At 36.6% G+C, this 26,497-nt stretch overlaps 1 protein-coding gene across 1 annotated transcript in view; it reads right to left on the bottom strand.

Moving 5' to 3' along the window:
- Nucleotides 1-26,497, bottom strand: part of KMT2E (lysine methyltransferase 2E) — a 53,785-nt gene that overhangs the window by 11,951 nt on the left and 15,337 nt on the right. The window contains 16 exon segments of the mRNA XM_015885824.2: nt 162-416; nt 1,337-1,645; nt 2,351-2,515; nt 3,709-3,807; nt 5,731-5,992; nt 6,480-6,589; nt 6,744-6,861; nt 7,946-8,076; nt 9,312-9,524; nt 11,167-11,205; nt 12,375-12,547; nt 16,499-16,557; nt 17,444-17,524; nt 18,471-18,700; nt 19,244-19,355; nt 23,280-23,464. Coding sequence (XP_015741310.1) covers nt 162-416; nt 1,337-1,645; nt 2,351-2,515; nt 3,709-3,807; nt 5,731-5,992; nt 6,480-6,589; nt 6,744-6,861; nt 7,946-8,076; nt 9,312-9,524; nt 11,167-11,205; nt 12,375-12,547; nt 16,499-16,557; nt 17,444-17,524; nt 18,471-18,700; nt 19,244-19,355; nt 23,280-23,350 — 2,427 coding nt within the window. The 5' untranslated portion in view covers nt 23,351-23,464.

The raw sequence follows: 26,497 nt of genomic DNA, 5'->3' as shown, positions 1-26,497 counted from the left end.
ATAAGTTCAAATCAGTGACTTAACAATTTAAAGATACACAGTGAAATGTATATTACAAATAATTTGCCAAGCAGCTTTTCCCTGCTGGAACTCATGCTAGCAAATGAAGACTTATTTTTAAGTAATAATGCATGGAGAACCATAATGAAGAGAAGCATTACCTTCTTACAAGAGCCAGTCATGTTTTCTACAGGTTCTTTTTTCCTCCTCTTCTCTGAAAGGAATGGTGAAGTAAAACGAATATAGTGCTTCGGAGTAGAGTACACATGTGGGCTGTAAGTGAGACCTGGTAGAGAATTCAGTTGAGTAGCCAGAACTTCAGGGTCGGTGGTTATACGCAGAGGCCTTTCTGAAACACTGTCTGTAGGCTTCCCCGTCTTATCACTCTTTTCACTTAACCATTCATTTACCAAGTGCTACATAAGGAGAAAAATAAAATAAGCGTTTTTTAAGCGTTTTCATTAGCAGCTTTCAAACAGATTTTAGTCTTATTATTCGCCTATTCATCCATCACACAAATCAGAAAACAATTAGAACTGAAGAATACAAATATTCCTTGCATACGAGATTAAGAACATGAAGAATGTTTTGATGAAGTTAACTGGGTGATGGTAGGAATCAGTATAGAACTGTGCAACATAAGAGGTTTTATTGTTCTTCTGTTTCTAAAAAACAGGCCAGTATATCTTAGTTCTTATTAACAGGGAACAACAACTAAAGCAACTGAACTCAAGTATTTCAAATACTCATATGCAAGTTTAAGAGATTCACACTCAAATTCTTGACGTTGTTTTCAAAACAATCAGCTCTAATCATCCTCTGCAATGCACAGACTGGAAGATAAAAACCCACTTTCTTAGTTGTAAGATGGATGGTTTTAAACTTTTATGAGCATTACTAGGAGAACAGGCATCTCAGAAATACTGAAAGCTCATTATTTCCTTCGAGATATTATGTTTACTGCCACTAAGATACCTTATAAACCATATGATGAATAGAAGTAGTAAAGCTGACAAATTTCTTCCCCCTCCCCTTGAAATTAACAGTTTTACTTATAGTTTGTATATTTATACACACACAAAATGCAGTCCATTTAGAAAGTCTGTCCTTAGAAAACATTTGTTCCAAAACTGTTCTAAAAGCTGTATTAAAACTCAACATCTAAATGGACATAATGCAATATTTGTAAATTGTAATTAATATCAGTGAGTGACTGTGTAATTTTTAAGAAAATTTTAAAAAATAACACATCGTTTAAGATACAGAGACAGCTGCCTATAATCTTTTAAAAACTATTAAAGTCCATCTTCCTCTCCCCACCCCTTAGGAGACATACCTTCTTTGTTTTAGGATACTTAGCGGGACATTTATTAAGTGCTGGAGCTTCTGTTTCGGTAACCATTTCAGTAACAACAGTTTCTGTTTCTGGCTCAGCCACCAGTGCAGTATTCTCAGCTTCATTATGTTGTGACGTTACTTCCACATCAGGAGAAGATGGCTGAATATCTGAACACATGCTCACAGTTCTGTGCCGTCTACGCTGTTGTCCAATATGAGTTCTGCTTCGAGAGAAGCTTTTTCTCTGTTTAGCTCTATTAACCTTGGCTGGTGTAGGCTTAGTGACAGCTTCTTCCTTTGCTGGTTCCTGGTACAAAACACCAATCTAGTAAATGGATCTAACACATGTAAAGCTACGTATCTTTTTTTAAAAGGAATTATCAGTTCACTCTTAATATGTCTTTATTACATGCCTTTATATCATTTCTATTTTTGCAAGTGAAATATATCATTTATCTCTGTCTTCTTCGAGGCAGGCTGTTAGACTTCCCATACTTTCCTCCCAGTGTTCTGGCAGTGATACATCAGGTAATTCACACAGACCAGTCACTGGCCAGACCACCACAAGTTTCTCTAACTGCTACATATCATTCATTCATCTGTGGGCTAGTAATCAGCAGCTTACATCAGAATATCTTTCAATTCAATAGATTTTCTAATTTATAGTTGACTGATACAGTTTAGTAATTTATCGTTTAGTAATGTTGTAAGATAATTAACAGCAAAAGCTGACAGAACAACCCAAACTGAGAATCTGTACGAACGTCTTCAAGGCCAGAAGTATACTAGTAACCAGCAACAAGAGAGTAAAGAAGACCTGCTCTGAACAGCCTATTGACAAAGCACGTCTTTTCCCACTGGTTACAGAAGGTGTCTAATGAAAACCATCTCCTGTGCCTAGAATGAGCAGCTGTTAACACTCACCCAGAATCTTTATGTGTGGTTCAATATTCAAACAGATAAACAGTGCCATGTTAAAAAGCTAATTTAAAATAAAGTTTCAGATAACTACCTGAATAAATTCAGAGTCATTGAGAATCTGTGGTTCCTTGCATTCTGATTTAACCTCAGTTTTTGCTGTGCTGATCCTTTCCAAAGCCTGTTCTCTTCTTTTTTCTCTTTTTTCTAGTCTGGCAAAAGCTTGCAAGATAGCTTCCATTTTCCGTTCTTCTCTTGTCTGATGGATATAACAATAATCATCATCACATTTCAGTCATAATCATTCACATACATAAATAATGTGACTATTTTTCCTTCAGATCATGTACAATGTATGTTGACATGCAGATCAATTTCAGCAAAAGCCCAAAGGAAAGGGAAATGTTAGAGTAACTGCAATTACTGAAGACTTATGAAGAAGTGATCGCATTCTCATCAACCCTGACAAACAGGAAGAGAGTCCTGCTTCAGATTTAAGAACTTGCTAAAAATAATCGTTTATTACTATACTGCTAGCCTATAAGCGTAAGATCATAACACACTATTGGCTCACTTACTTGCCTGTATAAATAACAGTGAATCACTCGTGACTAGAAAGATTAAATACCAGTACATATACAGAATAAGCACAGTAAAAATTTTCATTATCCTCTGTGTCAATTATCTAAGTGCCACAAACTCTATCAAAATCTACAACCAGCATCCAAGAATCACTACTTCAAAATAAGATAACATGACATCACCCATAGAAGTCACAGTTTCTGTCAGACCATAATTCAAGTCCTAGTCCTTTTACCGAGGTAAAAGTCTATCTGAGCAGAGCACTGCTTAAAACAGTACAGATGTTGTGGAATTTGGCTGGTTCTATTAAAAACTTTAATTATTTTGAAGGCCTGCAGCTCAACAGCACTGAGAGCAACGCGTGTTTGTCTCAAGGAAAGAATGTCCATAAAAAATACTGCTCACATGAGTGAATGAGCAGCCCAGTCTCACTTCTGCCACTTCTGTTTGACTGGTGGAACACAGGCAAATTTATGCTTATTCACAATCTTCACGATGGAGCTAAAAGAATAATCTCTATCCATAGTGCTATTTATAAAACAGCTATTAAAATAATGTGCAGTAACAAAGAGCAAAGAAAATAAAATCTATATCTACAGACGTCTTTTTTTTTTTTAAGGCAATAAGAGGTTATATAGAGACACATTTGAAGGTAAAAGCAGATTTTTATCAGAAAGCAATGATAAAGCCACATGAAATGCTCTTGCTCAAATAGCAAGCCTTGAATTTTAAGCTGAAGTTTACATAAGGATCTGTCTTCATATATACTTAGGTTCTAGAAGCCTACAGAAAGCAGCAATTAGCATGGGAAGAGCAGGTGTCACTGAGCCTTAGTGACAGCTTTATGCAGCTACTTGCTTCCCAACTTACCATCTTCCTTTTCCTCTCTGCAATCTGCTCCTCTGATTCCATTTCTACTTCATTGCTAATGGGAGTTTTTTCTTCTATATCATCAATAAAATCTGGCTCCTGAAAGATGGAAATGACTGCTTTATAGAAGCTCCGCTACTCCTGCAAACTAGGGAAAACTACAAGCTACACAAAACTAAGAATCCTCAGATCACAACTTCAAAAGAAAGCAAGCCAGTAAATGACAACAAAAATATAAGAATGCTAAGATCCACTTGTGCCTTTGGATAAACCTAAAAACATAACCATCTGACTACATCTTTTTCCATCTGAGCTTAGGATGTATGTATCTCTTTTCTTAAGCATTCTGATTTTAATTTTGAGGTCCCGTGCCCACCCATCCACCCCTGAACAAAATTATCCAAATTAAATCTCCAAACTAACAGAGACTTTTGGGCAGTAACACTGCCCACTGAACTAGTCAGTTCTTAATCAGTTAAAGAATCAGAGAGCTTTATATTAAACATCCATTAGTGAAATGCAATGCATACTGTCATGCCAAAAGAGATGTTAAAGTAATTGCACAGGATTTTTTCTTAGCTCAGAAGTGTATTCCCTTGAAGTGACATTCTACATTCACAACCTCACTATACTGTCTAATGACATGTCTAATGACAGTGCCATGCCAGAGGGAAATACGTATGTTAGCTAACTACTAATGGCCTTGTGGTTTCAGACAAAACAAGCAGTAACTTTGAGAAGAGTCTTCTGTTCGTTATTTCTACACACAATTTTACCTTTTGATAAAATGATTACATAAAATTCTTTTATATAAATATACTTTCAAGACAAATATTTTTCCCATATGCTTTCTTTTAACTTCACATTATACACTTCGTGAGAGGAAAAAATGTATTAATTGACTGGCTTCTCTACTTAGATATGTTTAACAGCTTTATTCTTTTCACAACAATTAGTGTTTTAAGTTCAGTTTGGAAAAACATCCATCTCTTGTGACTGCTCTGTACAGGCACTTTGAATTACCACAGAAGCCCAGGAGAAGGTTCCAAATACCAGTTATCATTTGTTTAAAAACAGCAACAATGAAAAAATCACGTGAGACTGGAAGGTTTATATAGTGCCTTTGCAACCTTTCTTTTTCTTTCCCTATTTTTTTTTCTTTTAGCAGTCACATGCCATGCCTTCTGGACTTCCAAGCATTTTAAAGCAATGTAAATATGTTCCTGTCACTGTTATTACCTTCACTCCTACTGGCATTAAAAAATAAGAAGTTAAAAACATCTCCCTCTTAGAACAAAAACTACCTCCCCTCCATGTAAAACATCATCACAAGCCATCACACTCAAAGAAAGTTTCAATTGTACTTTCCCTGCAAAAACAAAGGTAGTTACCAAGGTAACCATCTCCTCACGTGAAGACTTCAATATCTGCTCTGCAAAACTTTATCGCTTGCTTATTTCATGATCTCTCTCAATAGTTCCTTCATACTGACAGATCTTAAAATTGCCTGCCATGGTACTACCAGCTAACTTTACCACACTTAGTTCAGAACCTTCCTCCCAGCCCTCCAAATTTTATTTAGATTTCTAACCAGCTTACAAGAAAATAGAAGAAGCAAAACTCAGTATTTGGGGCTGAAGTTTGATTTGTTACAGAAGCAGCACTATTCGCTGCTACGCTTAATAGACTGAACTTCTGAGTAATGTGGCTTGTTGGTTGGCTGAACTTCAAGAAGGACTGGGAACTCCTGAAAACGACATGAGTCTTTTACATTAGAGATCCATACAGTAATTCAGAGGAAAAAGTGTACAGTTATAATGCATAAGGGAACCAAAATGTTTTAATCCAATCAACTATTAAGGAAAATCAGAAACGGTATGAAAGCCCTAAACACTTTGTTCATCATTTTCTAATAAATCCACATCCCCGTTTTCCAGCTACTCATTAAAATTCCTTTAGTAACCACTAAGGAGACTATTTGCATTTCAAAGCTCTGTTTTGTTATCCTTTTTGTGTCAATACCTGGTTATTGGAAATGGACAGCCTGAGGGGAGAGAGCTTCCTCTGTTTATTATCTGTGATTTTCATTTTGGTGGCTGCTCCTTCACAGTCCAATGTGATATTCTGATTTTGAGTCTCCTTTTCTCTTGAAGCATCTTTCTCTTTCTTTCCCTTTTTCCTTCTGGTTTCATATCCAGTGTTGATGTTTTCTGTAGGCTCAGAACGTCTGAGAACCGGACATTCAGGGTTTTCTTTGAGGCAAGCACAGTCCACTTTGTATTTACTAAAAGTGAAAAGAATGCAAGCAAACATATTTTGATCAGGTTGTAAAGCAATGGCACTTTACAACATTATGTCATGTAACTTGTAAAGGTCACATTAAACATCTGCTTTGATGTAAACTAAGTATATTAAGATCAGTTGACTCAAGCTTTCGCCAAGACATACTAGAAAGTTCTTTATTTCTGTAAAGACAGTAAGCAATTTACAAAATAAATGCTGGGGAAACCCAGACACACATACTGCTCAGCCAAGCTGACTTTATCAGCAGACCACAGAAAAGCATCAGTGTTGTGCAGAACTACATGCAAACTAAATGGACTGCTCCCAGACTTAAGCACACATACCGAGTTACTTGGAACACCCAAGTACAGAATCACATTATTAAAGCATGAAAGGAAAAAAATAATATAAAAAGCAAAGTCCCCCTGAATACATCACAACTTGATAAGCATTTTATGTATTCTGGAATGACACGCCCACATACTCACCAATTTCCATAATCAAAATCAAACGCTATAGTAATCTCCGCTCCTTTTGGAATGTTATGGATGGAGTAAATGTAAAGATGAATCGTTCCATCTTCAATTACATGCCTCACCTACAGATAAGAGAATATTACTTTATCATAACGAATTAAAAATAGAGAAATAAACTGCATGGAAATAAGTGTTTGAATTGTCAGTTGGAAAATGACAAAAAGAAAAGATCATCTAAGTAAACAAAAGGTAATTTAACTTCATGTAAATGCTCACCTCTGCATTTGGTGTACATGAACGCCGGATGAATCGAGCTTCGTTTCCAAAAGTCCTTGCATCAACACACATTTCTAACCCGTGAAACTTGGAATAAAATAAAACAAATGGGTATGGCCTGAAAAACAAACAAGAAAACCAGACTGTTACCCTTTTAGAAGACTGTAAATACAACCTACTTTTTACATTAGTTATTTTATTATCATGATGATGTCAGATTCACTGAATTTGTGGATTAATCTGAGAACGATCCATTTGTATTTGAAGCTTCATTATTCTAATGGGTACATTCTCCAACTGTATCCTTGGAATGTTGAAAGTTTGAGTTGCAGGCCTGAATGCAACATTCTGCGTGTAGGATTTAAAGGAAGGAATAGCAACAGAGCACGCACTAACTATGGAAGACACAAAGTTAAGATTCTTCAGTGTTCTCAATGAACTTCTTTTTTTAATTACAAGTTCTAAATCAAAACTCCAGTAGAAATGTAGGTGCCTCACAAGGCCGACTCCATAAAAAAATGCCAAAGACAAAACAAAACCGCATTCCTGCCTAATTCCCATTGGCATTCAACCTTCTTGAAGAACATGGACATCTAAATGCTCTGCCAAGATGTATTTCTGCTACTGCAGATACCTGGGAAGCCTTCCACTTTTACTGAGCAAAAGATCTACAATCGCTCTTCTCCAACAGGCCTCTTGCAATGTCTCGTTACCAGGGTGCGCCTGCATTTAAGGGTATGGGTGAAAACAGTTCAGAAGAAGAAAGAAGCAGTTGTGTATTTGCATTTCTCTGTAACCGTGACAGTGAAAAGGGCCAAGCTGATCCGTGTTCAGTTCTGTCCTTGGCCTGACAGAATGAAAATCTCTCTCTCAAAAGAAAGCCTTTACCATTACTTTCTGAATTATTTTAGGACAGCAGAACCTGTCAACCTCTGGTTTACACTGCACAATTCCCAAAAAAGAATACAAGAATCCTCTAGCAAGCTAGGAACAAAAAAAGAGGAAAGTAACACCTGAAAAAAATTGTAATGATGCTCAGAGAAGAAGGGGGAAAACCAGATACCAGCTGCAATTATTTTTCACCAGACAACAGTAAAACGCAAGACACCACAGGTAATTAAGATCCCCTTGCATCTTTGGTACAAGTCCAGCACAACCGTGTTTTAGCAGTTACCTTATTAAAACATTTGGAATAAACAAACCTTTTAAAGAAATATCCATTAGCTTCAAATTGTTCTCTCAGCATGAACTTTCCTCTGTATTCAATAATAAGTGCATCAGGAGGCAAGTCTTTGGCAGCTTTTAAAATTTTCTTGTTTTTTTGCACGTAGCTCTACAAAGACAGAAGTTAATTTATTAATTTCATCTTCTTTCATTCTTCCCATTATTATTATTAATAGCAGATTATACTTTCACAGCTATTAAACAACACTACTCCCTTCTTGCTGTTAAACCTGCAGACTAATTCAATCAGAATGTCTTGTTCCCCTACCGATGCAACTGGTTATGAACTGCAATTCAAGGAATGTCATTGCCCTGTATTGTGGTATGGTGAGAAAACAACACACTGATGTTTTCACTTCAAGTATCATAACCCTCAGTACACTTAGCTCCCAGTAGTACATGCTGAATTTCTGCACACTGCTTTCAAAAGGCTTCAGTTCCTTCAGTCAAAATAAAAACATGCAGATATACAAGGACATTCATTATTCATTCAAGAAAAAACAGAACAGGAAAATATCAAAATAATAAAGAAACCTAGAAAAGTTTGCAAATTTATTATACTTATTTCCATACCTTTAGATGAAAGGATGGCTTTTAATTAAAAACTGATACATACCCTGACAATTAGTGAACTCACACCTCTCAAAACTGTCACCGCCAATCAAAAAGGAAGTAGCCTCTATGTAGGAAAAAGGCTTTGTAAGCAGGGATATTCCTCTAAGGAGGCTGTCCCATATGCCATGATCGTCTTTGAGGAAAAGAAGCAAAGATGCTTCTATTAATCTGCCACAGTAACTACTCCTTGAGATTTCTGCTACAAAATGCTAAGGTCTATTACAAGGCTCCGATTTTAAGCTGCTAAGTAACCAATGTCAAGGCCAAAAAAAAAGACAATGCACAGTCTTTTCATAAACTAGAAATTACACGATCACAAGAGTCAAACACCAATTGTGATACCAACTACTGCCAGAAACACCCCTCGTGAACTAATAAGTTATATTCAAATCTGAATACCTAAAAATTCAGAACTGACTTACCACATCTTATGAAAAACACAGACTGTTAACATGTTGATGTACAGAACAGAGAAAAAAGTAACTCTACGTTTATTCCTATTCTAATCCTACTTGATAGACCTCACACATCAGAGAAACAGAAGCAGAAAAGTTTACTGTGTTATGATCTCCACAGAAAAAGTATTTTTAATGACAATTCATGTTTCAGGCTTAATAAAGCATCTTAATTGTTTCTCAAAATTGATATGCAAACATAAAAACAAGTGGCTATCTTGGTCATAGCACAAATACAGAGCGAGCAATAACAGAACATGGCACAGCCCCTCACCTCTACTGGAGGTTTGAAAATCAGATTGCTGGTGCTGACTTCTTTCTTGTCATTTCCATTGCCTAATCTCAGAGCTATTTTTTGTGCCTCCCTCTGAACACCCTCACTGTACTGGTTATTATTCGCTTCTTCGTAACGATCCATCCATGCTTTGATTTTAGTTTCCCATCCAAAGTTTGAACTGTCAGTAGGATCAATCTCTGGAGCTGAGCCCTGTAAATTAAGTAAGCGATCACTTATTACAAGGTAAGAAAAAACAAATTGTGAAAGACATGTTCCCACTAGTACACTTAACAAAATAAGTCTATAGCATGCTACAAAATGAAGGGTAAAGGTATGCCATTCATTTAAATTTGTTTATATGCAGCCTTGTTCTTTCTTGTACCTATGAAAACTGAGACCCATCATAACTGTACTTCATATGCATGTTCCCCTTTACTATACAAAGGGAAAGTACAGTCTGTAGGAAGTCCGGTTTAAAGTTCTGAGTTACTTAAAAGCATTTCACTGAATTCAATAGCATTGTATTTGCCCTTTAAAAACTGCACCATTTCATAAACATTGCCCAACTTCAGGAATACAATCCTCTTAAATAGTGATTCTAGTTTTTAGTGAGACAAGGATGAAGAATGACACTGTCTCCGCCCGCAACTGCGCTGCAATATGAGTGCAGGAACTGAGATTAAATCTCTCTCAATTTTTATGAACGTATGCAAACCAGCCTCCATTCCATTACACACAGATCCAATATCCCCCTTTCAACTTCAAGGCTTATGTCACATTTTTCTGCTTCACGCTTAGCTAAACGTTACAAAACCTACCACAAATACATTAAGGTGCACAGACTGTAGTGTTAGAAGCTTAGCACCAATCATTTTTCTCCCCTCGCCTGTTTCTCACTAAACATTTATTTCCCCTGCAGCACTCTGGGTCCTTTCACTTTTAAAGAAAGTACCATTGTACCTCCAGACCTCACAAACAGCAGCCAGGCTGCAGCCAACCAGTGCTCCTTACGGACAGCAGCAGCCAACGCTCCCTTTTCTATCCACCTGAGCAGAGACACTATTAAACATTAATAAAACAGCAAGTAGTTCAGCAGTTTAATTTACCTGTTACTGATTATATTTATTTTGTGCATTGAAGGAACCATACATATAAACAGCATTAAAAAAAGTGATGTAAGAAAATTATGAAAAAAAAACCAACAAAAGCAACAGAACCATACAAACACCACATTCAAAAACAAACAAAAAAGAGATTTTGTTCTCTGATTTCCTGATTTTGCCTTGATATTTGCAAGTCACAGCCGTATCTCTGAAGCCTCAGTTGTGTCCTACTTACTGATATTTATCTCAAGGATGAATGAATTGTGGAAAATACCTCACTTTCACACTATGCATATTTTTCTCCCACATAAATTTAAATCTTAGAAAGCAGACATGCCAAACACCATTCCTTTAACTACAGCAGCCCCAGTGAGTAGTGTCCCATCAGATGGATACACCTAATGTATGACAGAGCAGAACTGCTAACTTAGCTCTGAGTTGGAGTTACTAGGTTCAAATGAGATGTACGCTCAAGTTATTCTCTTGCATATAGCACAGATGTGCCCTAAACATTTCATTGATTCTCGAGAACCAAATATTCTCAGGAAAAAAGAAATGACACTACTTTGCTTAAATCCATAGAACAAAAGGATGAGCTTTTCATCTCAGCTTAAAATTACCATGATAATCATACAGTAACTTAGAGTAGTTTAGTACTTAAGTATTATAAACCATCAAGAACACATCTGCAGCTATGCATTAATTAACATACAATTAGGGTTTGAAACGAAACAAAACAATCACATTACCTTTACTCTTGAAGATTTTCTGGATCCTTCCCGAAATGCCTGAAAGAAAGGTTATATGTTTATTTTCTTACATAGCAATACACAATCTCTTACTGAATTCAAAACCAATTAACTAACTCTTCTTCACTGCAGACTACCCTCAATAAAACATGCAAGAAGACAGACAAGTTACAATGAAATTGCAGGAAGGTAGCAGCTCGTCTCCAATAAAACACAATAAAAACTAAAATCATCATTTCAAACTAAAAGTGCATCAGACCTTGGTTCTAGTAGGCCATGCACCTACACCACCTGCCTCTCCTATTACAGCATAACTTTCTGCAGTTTCACAATGCAACAAAGAGCAGCTCTAGAATTACTTATTGAACAGCTCCATACTTAGCAGGAAACTGTGTAAATAGTCCCAATACTTTACTGCACTGGTAGTGTAAAGAGGCGAGCAGGAAGCAGCTGTCAGAGATAACCTATAAAACTATTTTTCCTTCTAAAATCTAATTTCATTCTTTAGATCATCTCATACTACATTGGGAGATAAAAACATAATAATATGTTGCAGTAAGTCTATGTTCAGAACCTTTCACTCAAAAGGAAACACATACTTAATATCTCCAAATGGATGCCAGAATCCATTTTTCACTTCTGAAGGACAGAATTCTCATCTAAGCCCGTGAAATTTAACCACAGAAAGCAACTCATTATTTTAGGAAATGTCACTTTACTCCTTCACACAGAGAAAATGTTGTTCACATCTAAACAGTATTGTCTCAATACACTCCTTACCAAATTATTTTAGATAACACCGGTGACAATTTCAACTCCAACGAACACCAGGCAGAAAATGTTTCTGATTGTAAATCACTACAACTAAGGATTTTAGGCACAGAATTATTTGGTTACCTGAAGCCTGCTCTGCCCCCTCTCCAGCAATATTAAGTGGTGCAGCAAAATGCAATTCCTCCTTACAAATTCTGTCTCAATTATAAAATTCAACCGCCATAGCTAGTACATCTCTCTTTGAATTTATGAGGGGGCAACAAGCAGGGAAGACTGTATCATGTACTGAAACTAAGCATGACATTTCAATGTAAACCCAGGTAATACAATATTATTAGTAACAATGGTGTGAATTTTAAAACCAGCATCTACTGATAGATGTCACACAGCCATAATTTGTAACAGTTACAAAAAGAGAAATCAGATTTGCTTACTTTTTTACATTTTGCTATGTTCTGCTCTTTCTCCCCACTTTTTTTCCTCTTCTTATCATTGACCTTTGTAACTCTTGGAGAAGCTATTGTAAATGTAGTTGGTGTATGCTGAAAAGCAGTATACAGTTCCACAGGAACTTCATCACCACTCTCTGTTGCGCTGGTATCCCCATCTTTAAAGATAAAGAACAGTTTATAAGCAATCAGAAAGAACATTAACTAGCTACTCCACTACTTCTTCTAAAAGCAAAAAGCATTAACTGTCAACTACTTCAAAGTACCTGTATGCAAAATTTACCAACAGCTGTAACAGCATGAAAATGAATAACCTGTGTGAAGTTTATGATCAGCAGGCAAGCAGGCATTTGCCATGCCAGGTAAGAAAAAAGCCACACTAATTCAACTTTTTAAATGCCATTACTATATGGTAGTTCATTTTAAACAGCATTAGTATTGAACAACAACAATAAAAAAAGGCAAAAAATTATTCATCAACTCATTCATCTACATATATCAGGCCTGTACATGTAATATGGCTCCAAGATTCTCTTGGATGATGGCAGTCTAAAAGGGATGACAATTATTACCTGCCCAGCATTTCTTTTGAAATCCTATTTAACCAGTCATGTCCAGATGGAATTTTTACTGCTAAGTGTCCTTTTCAAGGTAAGTACGTCAACATGGCTGAAAGCCTTTCTTCTAACAAAATCCCCCAATAGTAACACACTACTACTTCCCACAAGGAGAAATGTTATCTCTATTTTTCTTGTTAAAACAAGATTGTACACCAACTGATGCAAATCTTCATTGCGCTGTTCACAAGAAGACCCAAAAGCTGGAGTATGAAATTTAGCACACATCATCATTTATGTCAGGTAAATACATTCCCTGACCTTAAAAAGGATTACCCTAGATCTGTCACAATGAAAAGCTATCAAGTGTGGAGAGGATTGGCAGAGAGATGGTACAAACAGATAGGAGACTACAAGTGCTTAGTACAGACTTCCCACATTTTAACAGCTTTTCAAATATTCAGCCTTCATTAAATCATTTCACAATAAATAAGGCTTTTTGAAGCAATATAGAAGGCTTAACAAATACTTAATAAAAGAGCAGAGAGAACAGTCTGAGATTAAAGGGCTGCTGCCTTAATCAGTGCACTCAACAGCCCTGTGAACAGATCCAGCTACTCAAGATTTTTCTTGATCACAACATTCCTTAATCAGGATTACTCTCTACACAATAGTAAGCAATCCAGTTTTACTATATTGGTTCTTCTTTTAAAGTTTGTTAGGCAAATAATTGCATCTTACCTATAATATGATGATATGGGAATATTGATGTCTTAGAAGCTGATGATATTTTATTTTCTTAACTTGTTTGCATCTCTACTGGGACTATTTTATGAACTATCATTAAAAAAAATGCAGAAGTCTAACCAAGAAATAATTTTCATGTATAATAGATTAAATAGCAGTTAATAAATGAAAAGTCAAAGCAACTTTGAAATCATCAATATTGTATTCCAGACATGAATGCCCACAGCATCATTAAGTCAAAGGCAAATAAATAAGCAAACAAAAGCCCCTACAAAATAACATGTTCCCCAGAGAAGTACAATGCTATTATTGTTGTCTATCTATACTATGCTTTAGCTTTCTGTAAAGAATAATTACCTCAATTAAACATATAATTACACAGAGTTGTTTTGACATGCTCCTTCCTAACCTACATAACCTGCTTTCACTTTGAAGAGCCTCAGCAGAGCACACTAAGGGAAGGCTTTGTAGCAAGGAAGACATGGTGCAAACTCTCCATAAGTTTCACAGAAAATTATGGGCCCAGACTCTTCCCTCCACAAGAAGCAAGTAGTATTATCAGCACCACTTTACAGATCAGGCAGCTTGAAGCAACATCCTTGAACAAGTAATAGATTTAGATACTGTATGTTTAAAAACTAGAAATACAAAAAGCTATCCTTGACACAAATGGACAGGTAGTTAACACACACACTCCACTGATCCACAGGAAGCGATTTAATCCACAGCAAGCTACGTTACACATTTATACCAGAATAACAAACCAAACATCACCACAGAAAACTGCAACCACCAGAACTAGGGATCAGAAATGCCCCAAGGAAGAAAGATGAGCACACAAGACTCACCCCTTGGTATCACAGACAAGTGATACCCCTAAAAACTCAGGAAGAGGTAAAACAACTCATCTATTTCTTCCCCCCACTGTTCAGCTCTGATGGAACAGAGCTAAGTCAGCAACACTTCAGAAATCATTTAAACAAAAGCCATTACTCTGTTAAATACTCTCACATCTAAATGAAAAGTCATGTTATATGTAAACCTCAAAAACACTATAACCATATTAAGGAACACGGAAGTTGGGCAACCCTGACCTTTCATCAAACACCTGTATCTTATCACCAAGTTAAAAGTATCATTCTGCTGCTTTCAAATACTTCTATTAATAGAACCATTTGAATTAATGCTTTTTTGCTCTTCATACTTGGTATCATCCATTGAAACGGGCCATTTTCACCGGCCTCTCACGGTGAACTGCTCATACTCACAATTACTTTAAGCCTGACTGAACCATGTAATATCAGCAAGCACAAGAAATACATTTAGCCAGGCTGAATGAAAATTAACCAGAAATTGAAGTATGCTTGCTCCTAATTATGTACTGTAAATTACAATAACCAATAGCACACACTAAGTCACAGCCTAAACAGGATCAGAAGCACAGGGCTTACTCTGCTTTGATACTTAAGATTAATCGTATAATTTTTTCTCATATTAACTACACAGAACAGATTTAAGACTGATCAGGGCTAAGGATGAAGTCAAACACCAACTTCACCTCCTACATAAGATTCTGTCTACCTCTATTGCTGCAAACAATCACAGTGTAACCACAAATCCTAAGACACTGCTTAAACAGCACAGACCAACTTCTACTGTACTGTACATGAATTCAAACTTAACTTCACAGTGTCATCATACCACTGAACATATAACAAGTATATTTATTTTACTCTTAAAATAAGCTAAATACACAATTTAGAATTCTAAAAGAATTTGTAATATCCAGCATTTCAGTCTAAACTTTTATTAAGTTAAGTTCTGTTTTGTAAAAACAAAAGCAGGTGAAGACGACAATAATGGTGGTGTTCTAAGTAAGTTGTTAGTATGTTTAACTGTCAAAAGCAGCTTGCACATCTTGCACATACCCCCCACATTTCAGTGACAGCTGGGGCATCACAGAAGTTTGGTAGTAAAATATTTTAAGTTACAGAACAGAGATGATCTCCTTCCTATGTTAGAGCTCTTATAACAGCTTCAAAGTAACCACTTGTCAACCAAAAGCATGCCACACTTCGGCAACAGCAAGTCAGAGCTTATGACAAGTTACATCAGATGAGCTTTCAAATTCTATAAAACCTGAGCAAATTTCATTAAAAAAGCGATAGAAAAAAGACTACCACAATAAAAAAAACTGTGTATTAATTTTTCTAGTTGACAAAAACACCAATACAGACAGCCAACAAATAAGAATTAGCATAACAGCGATGGAATCCTATCTTGTTTTAAAGCTTGTTTAGTTATTTAATTTATCAGAGTCGGTAACATTAGCAGCAGTAGAATGGTTTTAAGATGTCAGCATCAGGATACAAGTCTACGCTGTTAAGGAAGAAATGACAGTGATATGAAGTCATTTTCCCCCCAGAGAAAGCAAACCCTCTCTTATCCCAGAAGAAAACTCAAACTTCCTCATCTATTGTTAGTAGCTCAAAGTATTCTTATCATTATAAAAGCTACTTTTTTTTTATAAAATATCAAGGCTCAGACTGTATTTCTCCACAACAGTCAAGAAAAAAACAATTTAAAAAAAATCAACAGGGATGACATCTTTTAATGGAACACTTGGAAATATTCTGATGTAACATTCTTATAAACAGTAAAAAATACAAGAATCTATAAGAAATAGATTTACTTAACCTTACACATGCTGAATGCAGTCAAAATTGCAGCAAACTGTGTACACGCTCTTAAGTCCATGCAGTTATTTTACAACCTTTAGTTAAGAAAAGTTTAAATTTTACCCACCTGACATATTTTCCCTTTTCCTCCGCTGCAATAGCACTGCCCTTTCCTTATCCAAGTTCCTGAAATTAGAGAAATAACTTTACATTTATGTATTCACACATCCAAGAATTAGAACAGACTTATTTCCATTTTCCAGCAACCATTACAGAATAAACTGTATAATAACTGAAAGTTTAAATATTCGTATCACTTGAAAAACACTCTGAAAATGCAGGTAGCTCAGAAGAATGATTAACAATTGTACCAGGGATTATAAATAAGCAGACATTAAACCATTTTCTTGCAGATCCAAATAATCATTATGATATAAGATCCTAAGATGACAGGGTTCAAACATTTTGTCAGAAGAATCATTTATAAATGTGTTCTGAACACACATCTTTTATTCACTATGTAACTGACAATCTGCAATATAACTAACAGGAAGCATTTTAAGCTGTATGCCACAAAGCAACTATCATTAGTCAGGCACCATCCACCTAACACACAAAACAAAATGCCTCCCCCTCGTCATGTCATATGACTTCTAGTTTGAGAAGATAAAAGGTATCTATTGCAGAGCAAGAAATCTTTGAAGCAAGGACTGCAGCATTTTGGAATGATACTAGGAAATGTATTCAAATCTGATACATCAGTTAACAACCTGAAAGAACTGCTGTAAAGAACTCCCTATGTTTGACAGCAATGAAACAAAAGATGGAACGAATTTTCTCAGGCTGGCCAACACACAGACAAAATGCATGAGATGCTGCTATGGCAATAACTGTTTCAAGTGTTTCTCACTGTCAGCTAGTGAGGTAAAACAACCATCAGGGAGAACATGGAAATGGGTATCAGTGCGATCACCTACAACAGAAACACAGCTCCATCTATTTTGTTGTGGTTTTCTGAAAGATTCTGCACTCCTTCCAGCTACCTGGAGTTCAAAACCATTGAACTACTCACCTTGGTTGACAACGTTCACACAGATATATGTCAGGAATATGCTGTCTGTCAATTCCCATGCAGTCAATGTGCTGCCAGACACTAAAAAAACCAAAAACTTTCCATTATTTTAAGCAAAATTTTAGAAACTTTGTGTGCCTGTGCATGTTTGTTGTTTTTTTTTTTCATCATCATTTTAAGATTAAAAATAAGATTAAAAATAAGAGTAAACATTACCAGAATTAAGGACCACTGAAAATGAACAAGCTTGTTACACATGCAGCCAGGCGAATGAGGCCCAAATTAATGTTATAATTAGCTGTAGCAATTATTTCAGAAATATGCAGTGACTTTGTAAATTAAGCAGCATCAATTTGTTCATTGGAAGTCTCGAAGCTCAATTTTCCAAAGTCCAGAAATCTATTAGCACCCACTCACATTAGTATGCTCAAGCAGGTACTTAAACATGAACACAGAAGTTTAAACACTTAACTTCAGCTTCCCAAATAAGAAACTGCTGAGTTTAAGAATTTCAGTAACTATGGAAAGATTAAGTCTACTCTTGTGAAGATTAAGAGCTCGTATAATAAAGATGATTCACACGGAAACTGATATTTGAGAGCTTTATGTCCAATCATCTTGTTTTCTTCAAGTTACTTAGTAACATATACTTAATTTACCAAGATGTTTTATTATTACTTGGTACATTCAGATTTCTATTTTGCCATAATCACAAATAACTTGGAGAAAGTACCAGACAGATACCCAGTTTTAGGATAATAAAACCCTAACTGAAGTAACAGTACACAAATAAAGACAGGAACAAATTGATGTGAACAGTTAAGACAGATAGGAATAAGGTGTAATAAATTCATTGGCCTTCATCAACTACCCTGCCTATTAGAAAGCCATACAACTTTCAAACCATGTTCTGATGAAGGAAACCTATTTTATTAACCAACACAGTATATCACTATTTAATTGCACTTAATATTACAATGCAGTTCTAAGTCATTTTTACCCTCTTGACGCATTTAATATTCATTACCTGCATTTGTCACAACAGATCATATATCCATCATCATGTGTAAAGCCACAAATGCATCTGGTAATATCAGTTCCATAGCTTCCATCCTCTGATGTACTGATGGTAGTAGCACTGGAGGTTTCATCAAAGTTGGGAGTGGTAAATATGCCTACTTCATTCTTGCTTATAACTACTGACGGAGGAGGAGAAGCTGGAGGCGTTGGAGGAGGCCGAGCACCATAGTTATGGTCCTAGATTGTTTTCAAAAGGTAAGTTGTAAGTATTCACACGCTCTGATGGTTATTTAAGCGAAAGTAGAAATAACTTCATAAAAAGTCTCTGAATCTCTATGCATTTATAAATAACCCTTCATACTTTTATTTTTTGTCATTATTCATTCTTGGTTATCTACCTTCTCAGCTGTGAGGGTGGTGAGACACTGCAACAGGTTGCCCAGAGAGGCTGTGAATGCCCCCTCCCTGGAAGCATTCAGGGCCAGGCTGGATGGGACTGAGCAACTTGGTCTAAAGGGAGGTGTCCCTACCTATAGCAATGGGTTGGAACTACATGGTCTTAAAGGTCCCTTCTAACCCAAACTGTTCTTTTAATCTATGTTTTACATGAAATTAACTATGTTCATCATTGAGCTTCCCAATCAACCATTTTCAGCCAATTTACACAAACCTCAATAAAATGCAGAACTTGCACAGAAGTGCAAGAATCAGCACTTTTCTATTTCAGAACAGCATATTTACATGATCTATTTTACGTATAATATCTAGTGTGAAACTTACTGCATAGGGCAAACCAATGTAGCTGTGTGAATGCGAGCTGCTGGTATACAACTGGTGCGGATAACTGTTCGATTTTTCAACTACCACAGGGCTAGCTTCTACGGATTCTGGTCTGCAAAATCAAATAATAAGAAGAATAAATACAGTTATACTAATAAATATCACAGCATGTAAACTAACATAACACTAATAAACTGCATGCACTTGTTTCACAGCTGCTAAGTAATTACTTGCTCTTCCTGTTAAAAAGGAGCATACAAATCCATGTTAAATCACTTCATATAGCCTACAAATTTGTCTTACAAAACAGAAAAGCGTGTTATGCATTTTCATCAGTCAGTATGCCTGGATCTATTAAGCTGCAATAAAAGCTAAATACTGGAGTTCAACTTAATAACAAAAGAAGGAAGCAGCAGAACACACAGGGATTGCACATTTATTGATACAGCTCCAGCACCAGCTGCGATGCTCCTAAATTCTGCAGTGACACCTAGTGGTAGCACCAGCACATGATTCTCAACATTTTCATCAGCCAGCACCAAAGCAGTGGAGTATTCTTTTTACAAACAGAAATCTTAACACAGATTTATTTATTAAAAACGAAACCAAAAACAGTTACCAAATTATATTTAGCTAGAAAGAAAACACTGAAAAAACTGCTAGATAATGCTTTGCAGTAAAAGGCTGCAATAGTCAACCCACTGCTTACATGATCTGAACAATAACACAGAAGATGAGAAAGGTAAAGAAAGACTAAAATTGAACCTTTCAGTCCAAGAAATCTCACCTTTTCTCAGCAGTTACATTTATATCAGCATCCTGAAGGTTTTGGTTTTTTTTAGACCAAACAATTCAAATATAGTAGTACAGACTCCAAGTGAATGCAGTTACCCAGCTGCATTAGGAACTTATGTTTCACATTGAGACAGAACAAGATATCTGTATCTAATAAACTGAAATGGCTTCTGACTTGTAATACAAATCAAGCCTAATTTGCTTTTCTAAATTCAGCTGTTATATATAAAATATATTTCCCATCACAAATACTTTAGCAATTCCTTGAATTTATGTTTAAAATAGAGATGGTCACTCTGAACACTGTTAATACAAAAATCTTCAGATTCTAAAAGATGGGCTTTTTGGTGTTGTTATTACAGCACAAAGTGATACTAAGCTGATGTAGGAAACATCACCAGCTCCCACTTGCTGCTAACATTTTAATAGGAATAGTTATTCTACACCCAGGAGGGGAGTAAACTCTTCAAAAGGGCTGACAATAGCAGGACACGGGGAAATAGTTTTAAGTTAAAAGAGGGAAGATTTAGGTTGGATGTCAGGGGGAAGTTCTTTACTAAGAGAGTGGTTAGGCCCTGGAACAGGCTGCCCAGGGAGGTTGTGGATGCCCCGTCCTTGGAGGTGTTCAAGACCAGGTTGGACGGGGCCCTGGGCAACCTGATCTAGTAAAGGTGTATGTTTGGTGGCCCTGCCAGGCAGGGGGGTTGGAACTACATGATCCTTGAGGTCCCTTCCAACCCGGGTCATTCTGTGATTCTGTGATTCTTCCTGGAAACAACGCAGCACATTTTCCTATCTACTTGCAGGTCTCCTACTAACACCTTCAAGCAGCCTGCTTCTCACCAACTTTTACCTACATGATACTACTACACAGTAAAACAGTGCAAAAAGAAACACTTGTTAAAATTACCCGTGGGTGAGAATGATAGTTAATGAAGTCCAAAGGGGAAAAAAATTTATTGAAAAACACTAATGTTTCTCACAGCCACCATGAAGGGTGGAGGAAAGAGGAGGACATTCATCAGGTTCATCCAACATGATAAAGAATAAAAGACATCAGTTGGAAAGACAATTTTTTTTCCAACAGGCCTGCCTTTACATTATGACCATCCATACACTGACATGCAATGTGCCTATGCAGTAACTGTCATGCTAACAGTTAACCACTTACTGAATTGGAAAAGCACAACCATGGTTCCATGCTCACCCACTATGGGTTGGTTCCAAGCTCAACCTAGATTGTTTTCTTGAGCATATGGAAAATAAAACCCTCCATTTTCAGAGCAGGAGGGTTCACTCATATAGGCTAAGGGGGAATTCATCTACAGTTCATCCTTAGGCAGTACCGTGATTAATTTAGGAGATTTTTCTTCACTGAAAATAAACAAATCCATCTTCCCATGACCTAAATGCCAGCTACTTCAACACGGGAACACTCAATGAAAATACCAGAATGGAAACATATATCCTAAAAAGTGAGGTCAGATGTACTTCATTAACTGACAACAAAACTAAAGAGCTACTCCTACAAAATGTAGAGCAAGTCAATACACCCTACCCCTTAACTCTATTTCTACCTGAGCTAGCAAATTATAGACCAGAGTCTTCAAAATTTACATGAAAACAGTTGTAGAAAGCAGAAATATTAAGCTTCTAGAAAGGAAATGCCAAAGACAAACAAATGCAAACCATTATCTCCAACTGTTTTAAGACCTGGAGAACATAGGGCACAAAACAAAAGCCCAATTTTCATTCAAGGCAGTACATATATTGGTCAGCAATTCAAAACCATGCTAAATATTCAGAATTAAAAAAACAAACAAACAAACAATAAATAAATAAAAACCGAACAGCAAGGACTACTTTAAAAAAGCAAAGATTCTGCTGGGTTCAAATTACCTAAAAACATTCTTGTAACTTGAAAAAAAAGGGAGTTAAAAAGCTAAAGATGTCTCAAATAACTTCTAACACGTTCACATCATTCCCTAGTGTTCATATTTAAAAGTACAGTGCAAACTGAAAAAAATATTCTGCATGTTGCCAGCAGATGGCGTTAGTCAAAAATTAAATAACACATGAAAACAGACAGTTAAAATCAGACCCTCCATTCACCTATATTAAGGGAATCAATTATAAGCCATGCTAAGCAATAGCAAATTCTTCTTGAAAAAGTTCCCCTTACTGTTTTCAAACACTGTTTCGTTTCCAACTGAGCAGAAATTACAGAAAAAGTGAGGGTGGATTTTGACCAACACTCAAAGTACAATCAGTCCTTAGCACCTGGGGATATCAACCACCTTCATAGAATTCCAGGTATTCAAACAGAAGAGAATCCCAATAAAATTGAAGTTTCCATATCCTAAAGCTAAGCTATCCACCTACACTCAAAACCTCAGCTACCAGTACTTCCTGAAAGTGTTTGTTGAAATTCCAAACGAAATGTCTCGCTTCCATGTATGTTTCAGCACCAAACTGTCATACATTAGTTTAACTGATCTAATTTTTTATAGAGTTTGGGTTTGCTTTCCCTTTGCACCAGCATCTGAGCTATGCCTGGTTGAAGGTCAACTAAGATAAGGAGAGCAACACATTCTGTATGAGGAGCAGCTAACATTTTGTGTATCAAGACACTGCATTTAGCCGAACTCATTTGAGAGGCTTATGGCTACTTAGGGAACAAACCACTCACCACTACTGCTTAACACAGCCTTCCCACTTGGGAAAAGCCCACAGCTCATTATGACCACTATAAATACAATCTATACCCAACATAACATACTCACTGAAAACACAGCTACCGATCACTTATCATCTGAAGAACAGCAGTACTTTATCAGGTCTTCATGTCACAGCAAATAACACACTGAACTATTATGTTTGTACTGACTATTACATTTATTTACTCTAATTTCAGCATGGCTTGCTACATCTGCAAGAAATATCAGTAACCTCAGGAATGGAGACCTTCTCCTTCCTAAGCATACAAGAAATCCACACACACAAAACAAGAGTGTGAACAGTTCAATGAATTACTTAACACAGACTTAGAGTGCTTTCTGCACCAATGAAATTACTGTCCATGATATGAAACAGATTATTGCTCTGAGTTATTAAAAATCCAATATAACTTCGGAGATCCCCGAGTCTTCTCCAACTAAATGTATTAAAAAAAATCCTCAGCAGGAAAAAGAAAATAAGTAACAGAAATTAGGAAACGCAATTAGTAAGTTAACATACTTACTCTGAGCCTGCAGCCATTTCCAAATATGAAGTATCTGCTGTGTCAACCCCCAGTGGGATCACTATGCTCATGACGTTCGTTTCTGATAAATTCGATTACTACAGAGTCCTATGCATTGGTATCCAAAACACTGGGGCATGCCAGCCACAGTGCTCATTGCAAACATCTAAGTGCATCCACAAACCCTGTGGAAAAAATAACAACACAAAGCAGAAGATTGAGTCAGATTTCTTTAAAACAGGCATTTTATATCACATATACATCTGACACAGTAATTTAGTATTATTTTATGCAAGCAAAAAGAAAATAGAGAATTCAGTTCTGATATCAAATACACTTACAAGCACAATGATCTTAAGACTCAAAAATACTACTAACTAATGAAAATATTATCATTTAAATTGGTGATCACAATTCATTCATCGTACTCCATGACATAACGAAGACTCATTTTAAGGCACACATACTGAACACCAGGTACACTTCCTTACTGCTCCGTTTTGTTAGAGCTCAGTTGCTTTAACTTTCAATAGAAATCTTGTAACAAAATTTTTAATGCATTTCTCAGAAACCATTCCTGACTTTTGCTGGGGGTTCAGAAAGAACCCCAAACGTCCAACACTTACATCGCTTTCATGAAAGAAAGCCAGAACTCCCATTCCATATCCTTGAAAATGGAAATGATTAACAATGATTAACAAATAATGATGAAATGACATTTTGAATCTCATTTTTACGGATTGCTGTTGGAAGACATACACAAAAGGGTGACTTTTTCAGAAGTGATTTCCTTAAGTGGCAAACAAAACCAATCAGTAGCAGTTTTTAGTTGTAGAGCAAGGATACAATTTACAATGATTCATATAAGTAAACAAAACTCATCCCACTTGTCATGGCAGCCATTACTGGTCACCCATTCCTCTTACTGAGTAGTGGGAATACCAGACTGAGCACAGAAAAGCTGCAAACTAGTACTTCTATTCACAGGTTAATAAACAAACATGATTTCACATCCTGATGTAGACATGTAACCAGGTAATTGAAGCAAAATGCCCTCATCTTCACTACTAGCTTAATGAAGAACTGTAAAGTCCTTCCCATGGCAGAACTGAAAAAAATCTAGACTACTCAGCAATGAAGCACATACAGTAACTTAATACATATAATTCTTCCATCTGACATACATTCAGCTAGGATGTAACATTACAAAAGCCCAAGAATTCTGAGATCCAACATATTTTAACATGCTCCTCCTTGCCAAACGCATTGCACTGCCAAGGAAAAGCTAACCAGCCTCATGTGGAAAATGGTGCACTGGTAAAAAAGACTTTGCAGAAAAGCTCTGTGGACAAACTTGAATTTGGTTCTTTTGTTGATCAAGTCAGCATCTCCAGAATGATGAAGCATCTAAAATAATGAACATCTCTAAGGGACAGATTGACAGCAAGTCTTCACTTAATACATTTGACCTCGTTACCAAAGCCTGAGATCTCAATGTGCTTTTTAGTGTGTAAACCTCCAGTTCAGTGCTCCTCAGGAAAGCAGCAGTCACATCTCAGTGGTGCTAAATGAGTCACCAAGTACAAGGGAGTAGAAAAGAATCAGGCCAACCAGCTGTTGCTTGAGCAAAGCCTCTTGCTTCCTCATAGTAAACACTAAACATTTTCTTACCAATTATCAAAAGCATCACACTGTGTCACTAGCTATGTGTAAAACTGAGAAAAATTAAGAACAATCAGTGAGAAAAGTCTGGTAAACCAAAAGCAGGTATAGAGAAATAGCTGGCATAAGGGAAACCCCAAATCCCTCTCACTATTGCAGCGAGTGTTCGTAGCATTGCCACAGTTTACTCACAGGGCAGAAACCATGCCCTACAGAAACCTCATTTACAACTTACACAAAGCTTCAGTTTCCATTTAGTTCCCTTTTTTTTCAGAAGAAAACAAGTCTGAATTAACTACAATCCGAAAGGAAATTATCAACTTGTTTAATCCAGGTAAATCAGCTGCCACATGTTAAGACATGCTGATCCACTGTTATCTTCAGTTGCACCTACACCAACAAATCATTAGCATAATAGGGATTTTTACTTTATGCCTGTAATTAGAACAGTCTAAAAAACAACATCAGCTTACTACAAAGTACGTGCATTTTATAAGGGCAAGTATTGACAGGACAAGGGGAAATGGCTTTAAACTGGAACAGGGCAGACTTAAACTACATATTAGGAAGAAACTATTCACTGTGAGGGTGGTGAGACACTGTAACAGGTTGCCCAGAAAGGCTGTGAATGCCTCCTCCCTGGAAGCACTCAAGACCAGGCTGGATGGGGCTGTGAGCAACCTGGTCTAGAGGGAGGTGACCCTGCCTACAGCAGGGGGTTGGAACTACATGGTCTTAAAGGTCCCTTCCAACCCAAACCAGTCTATGATTCATTCTATGTCTGAAAGATAAACACGGTACCATAGTCTGGGATCAAGATCTCACCTACTGTGATGTTTCTCAAACTCAAGAAGGCTTTTGGTGATGGTGGCCATTCTTTGTTTGGTGGTTTTTTTTTAAACTTAAATTTTCTTTAAAAATAATAATAATAGATCCGCACGAACGTGTGGAAGAACTTCTTTACAGTGAGGGTGACAGAGCACTGGAACAGGCTGCCCAGGGAGGTGGTGGAGTCTCCTTCACTGGAGATATTCAAGACCCACCTGGACGCCTACCTGTGCGACATGGTGTAGGGAGCCTGCTTTGGCAGGGGGTTGGACTCAATGATTTCTAGAGGTCCCTTCCAACCCCTACAATTCTGTGATTCTGTAATGCTGGAGATACAATCATATAAACTATCCAACAATAAACAACAGTGATGTCAGATTTCAGATGAAGGAAATTTATTTTCTGCCACGTCACAACGAAAAGTATTGTCATGACATTAAAATATTCCCAGTATTTCTCCATGGATTTTATCTGGACTACAGAATTTGGACAGTTTAGAACAGACGATAATGTAAACACTGAGGATCATTTTTTCTTATCCATCCTAAAAGGGATTATTTATCCTCTTACGTTCGATACTTTAAACAATTCATAAAATACTATCTGGTATCATAACACAGCACTTTTCAATTTCAACATTTATTTCAAGTCCGTGCTCTGCCAGAATTCTGGAAACCTGGCATTAATGGTCACCTAAAGAAACTTTCATAGATTATTTTTATTGAAGT

Source organism: Coturnix japonica, chromosome 1, assembly GCF_001577835.2.
Source record: "Coturnix japonica isolate 7356 chromosome 1, Coturnix japonica 2.1, whole genome shotgun sequence".
In the NCBI taxonomy this organism is placed as follows: domain Eukaryota; kingdom Metazoa; phylum Chordata; class Aves; order Galliformes; family Phasianidae; genus Coturnix; species Coturnix japonica.
The sequence above is the reverse complement of the archived record's forward strand: the minus strand, read 5'-3'. Positions and strand labels throughout refer to the sequence as shown.